Source organism: Channa argus, chromosome 22 (genome assembly GCF_033026475.1).
Source record: "Channa argus isolate prfri chromosome 22, Channa argus male v1.0, whole genome shotgun sequence".
NCBI classification, from domain to species: Eukaryota; Metazoa; Chordata; class Actinopteri; order Anabantiformes; family Channidae; genus Channa; species Channa argus.
The window spans coordinates 7,740,291-7,744,562 of NC_090218.1; the positions used below are offsets into that span (position 1 = coordinate 7,740,291).

Here is a 4,272-nt window from a genome sequence, read left to right on the forward strand (position 1 = left end):
CATCAGAAGCTGGACACTTTCATCTGATGTAACGAAATTGTCTGTGGGTAGATCACAGTGAGATACTTCGTGGGAATCAAAACGAATTACTTCATGTCTAATGTCCATTTAAAATGGGACTGAGTCATAGGACAAGAAGATGAATGAGATGGTTCCAGACATGGAAAGAGACATTTAACGGTTTCAGTGTGGTCCAGTTGTGGCTCAGCCGGACCGAGCTGAGGTTGTGTTTTTGTGCAACTACTATTTAGCAAAGTAACATAGTAGAAAATTTAAATGTGTGACCTCCTTCTTTGAATGCTGGACCCGCACAGCACACAACACCACTGTGACTCTTAACTGGAAAGTCCCAGTGAAGGCAAGAGAGTAACAAACTAGCAAAAAAGATAAAGAAGTAAGTGTTTCATCTTGGGTATAATTTCCCATAATTATCCACATGAGGCCTATGTTTACACATGCACTCATGAGGATAGACTCAGAGCTAATCTATTACTTAAGCTTAACATGTGATAATGTTGAGGCAAAACTTGTATTTTTATTCACAGTTTCCTTGATTTTATGTAAATAGATAAAGAGACCACACGTGTTGTCCTCTTTATATTTAGCTGTTGTCACCTAAATATTTATTAGAAAAAATGAGCTGTTAGGTCAAAAGAGGCAAATATACAGTTTCCGATTCAAATACATAATTAAAAACTTACCAATTTATATATTTATTTGTACCTGCTTGAACAAACCCAATGACCCTTACAAGGAGTTTTGCTGCCTTCAGGTACTTTACAATATCATTTATATCAGGTTATTCGAGAAGCTATGAAAATTTCTTTATGTATATCCTTATGTATATGAAAGTGGTTTGGTCACCAACCCAACATTAAAATAAAAAGAGACAAAAAAACAAAACAAACAAACAGTAATGTGTTTTGTAGGTTTCGATGGTCAGCACCTTTTAAAACGTCACTAGCATCTTCTGTTGCCGACTGTCCTTGAAGGGAGCATCTGTCCCGTCGTAAACACTGTGGGCGGCGGTGATTGGTCAAAGTGGAGCAGTGTCAACGTGCGTCTGCATACTCCCACACGCTACTTGACAGCTGCGTAATATTGCGCTCGACGGAGAGAGAATCTCACCTGGCTGCCGCTTTGCTCTGTCCTCTTGGAGTTCACCTGTTTTTTTTTTTTTTTTTAATCGAAAAGCGATGGCCTCTCAGGAGACCTTACACGAATTTGATAGCAGTTTGTCCGAGGAGGACGGTGGCCGGACGGTGGGGCACAGGACCTCTGCGACGGTGCGTCGACATCACCCGTTCAGCGTGGAAGCGCTCATCTCCGGGAGGAAGACGGACAGCCGCGGCGGGGAGTCCACCTGCTGTAAATCTGAGGAGGGTTCGGTAGCGGTGTCGGCCACAGATTTAAAGTCTCTGTATCTGATCCGAGAGACGCGCAGTCCCCCCGGGGGAAGCCGAAAGAACTTAACGACCGCGCCGTTGTCGCCGGTAAAATCCGAGCCGTCGGAGCCAGAAGACTGCGCACCGTGGGTCACCAGCAGTGCGTTTTCCACACAGCCTCGTAAGTTCATGACATTATGTTTTATGTAACTTGCCCGTTGGATTTAAAAAAAAAAAAACATTTTAGGTTACACTGCAACGTACAAGGGCAAAGTGAACTAGTGGGCTGGAGATGGATGGAGAGGACACTTATTTCAAGTTTTGTAGTTAATTGGAAAATGATTCTCCACAGTCTTCAGTTTGAACGCAGGGTGTCTCCTATTGGAGGTAAAGACAGACATAAAGTAGATAAAGCCAGGAGGACCGTCCTACTATGAGTGAGGCAGATACTTTAATGGAGGTTACAGGGTGAGTAAGTACTAAAATGGAAATATGTGGCATATTGATAAATCCCGGCCTATAGGTGTCCTGATGTCCCACTTTACACTTTGAGTTCACTTTTGTTAGTATGTGACCTACAAGGAGGATGATGAAAATCAAAAATCAACAACAAAGCAACAGGATTCTATGAAAGTCAGATAGATGGAGACATTTACACATTGAATTCTCTTTCTGAACTTAAATGTTTCTCTCAGGTCACGTCAGTCCTGCCTGTCAGCTGAGGAAACACAAGACCAACCGCAAGCCCCGCACTCCCTTCACCACATCTCAGCTCCTGGCCCTGGAGAGGAAGTTCAGGCAGAAGCAGTACCTGTCGATCGCGGAGCGGGCCGAGTTCTCCTCCTCCTTGACCCTGACAGAGACCCAGGTGAAGATCTGGTTCCAGAATCGCCGGGCAAAAGCCAAGAGGCTGCAGGAGGCCGAGCTGGAGAAACTCAAGATGGCCGCCGATGCCAAGACAGCAGCAGTGGCGGCAGCCACAGCTGGAGCTTTACACCCTGGCTTTACATTACCACTAACACTGGGCGCCATGTCACTGTACGGACAGTCGTACTCCACCTATCACCAGCACCACAACAGACCCATACTGCCCATTTCACCTTTAGGACTGTACGCTGCTCCCCTGGGCTACGGCATGTACCATTTATCATAAAAATGGAAATATGATCAGACTTTGGTGTACCATCGGATTTCCCAAAAATGAACGAGGAGGCTGACATTGTAAAAGTCAGTGTTTATAATATATCTGCTGCACAAGGAGTGCTGGAATCAACTTTACTAGCCCTTCAAATCAAATTAGAAAATGAATTTTTATTCCCACATTGAGGATAAAAAAAAAAAATAATGTCCTCTTGTCCCCCTTGGACTGCCTGTTTACATGACTCATCTATAAGAGGGTGGGGGGGGGGTGATTGTCCGGCTGTCTCTACCCTCCACTTATGCAATAATTGAGCTGGACTGAGCACAACAACACAGACTAACTTTTCACAGAAGCCTTTCTCCTCATCAGATACGGTGCCTTGCATTAAAAAGGGCCTTGATGTAAAGATACTTTGTACACACATTTGTATGGATGAATGAGTGTTTCAGCAACTCAGGCCAAAATAAAACATATCACTGAGGCATTTTTTTTTTTTTCCCCCACCCATTTCCATTCCACAAAACAATGCCTTGAAATGCTTTCATATTCAGGTTTGTGGGGTCTTAAAGACAGTAAGGATTCAACCTCAAATTATTCATCCCAAAACATTGTTCTCTCGTAGGACCTATTTGTCACTCTCTTTATGTCATTTGTAGAGTGTAGACATATTTATTCTTTGTGGAAAGCAGTGCTAGAAATGTATGAACGCCCAGTGATGTGTATTTATAACATATTACAACAGTATGTATCAAAAGTTTCTAGCCAGAATTGTATTTATATTGTTCCTGAATATCCCTTTGAAAGGGCTTACGTTATGCTATGCAGTTTCTCCACTAATGTTTTATGTAACGAACAAAAACAAGACTTTCAGACTTGTACCTTTAGCTGACATTTCATTTTACGTATTAAAATGTGAGCAATAGCATTTTGTAAATGTGCCGCTACAGTCACTGTAGCTCTTTTAAAGAAAGTCACGCTGCAAGTCATTTACCAGCGAAACCAGCCAGCTGTTATGCATTTGTTCCTGTTGTTCGATTCTCTGAAGATCGAGCTACTTTGTGCATGTGTGTGCCAACATGAGTGCGTTTGTGTGTGCGTGTGGTTTAATCTCGTGTCTGTGTTTCCCATCAGACAGTGGCCAGTTCAAGGCAATGTTTGTCAAACCATAAATGATAGACATAAATTATCCAACTTCACAGATAGTTCCTGTTATTACTGAGCTGTCACTTACCGCACTGGGCAACTCTTTTTTTTTTTTTCTCTCCTCTCCTGTGTAAAGCTACACTTTTATAAAGATGCTTTGTTTATACAGAAATACATTCTGTTGTCTTCCTGGCAGTCATTATCTCTTTATTTATGACCAACACAGGGAGTTATTCAAGTTTCACTCGCAGTTACGACAGTAGCGTGAGAACTAACAGCAGCATTTATCCCTGAAATAGTTGGGTGGGTTGACAATTTGGAATAAACACCTGGAATCTTCTATTTTAATCTCTCGGTTATTAAATCACCCCAGCAATGTGGAGTGTTATAAAATTGAAAATAATCACAAACATAATACTCAGTCGACTCGGTCGTGGAAAAGGGTGTTAATTAGAACTTCTTCCATATACTTATCATCTTGCTCACTTACCAACAACTTAGCCTATTACAGGGGACCTCCCTCATGTTTAACTGCTCTAATCCTCACCAGCATCGTGTTCTTACTGCCTCTTTAAACTTAAGATCGACCACGGTTTGAATTAG

General features: G+C 42.3%; 1 protein-coding gene across 1 annotated transcript; it reads left to right on the top strand.

The window, feature by feature from the left end:
- The first annotated feature begins 1,064 nt into the window (after nucleotides 1-1,064).
- msx2b (muscle segment homeobox 2b) lies at nucleotides 1,065-4,009 on the top strand. The gene is made up of 2 exons (XM_067492409.1): nucleotides 1,065-1,566; nucleotides 2,081-4,009. Exons 1-2 carry the CDS (start codon nucleotides 1,197-1,199, stop codon nucleotides 2,536-2,538), a joined length of 828 nt encoding a protein of 275 aa, XP_067348510.1. The 5' UTR covers nucleotides 1,065-1,196; the 3' UTR covers nucleotides 2,539-4,009.
- The last annotated feature ends 263 nt before the right edge of the window (nucleotides 4,010-4,272 follow it).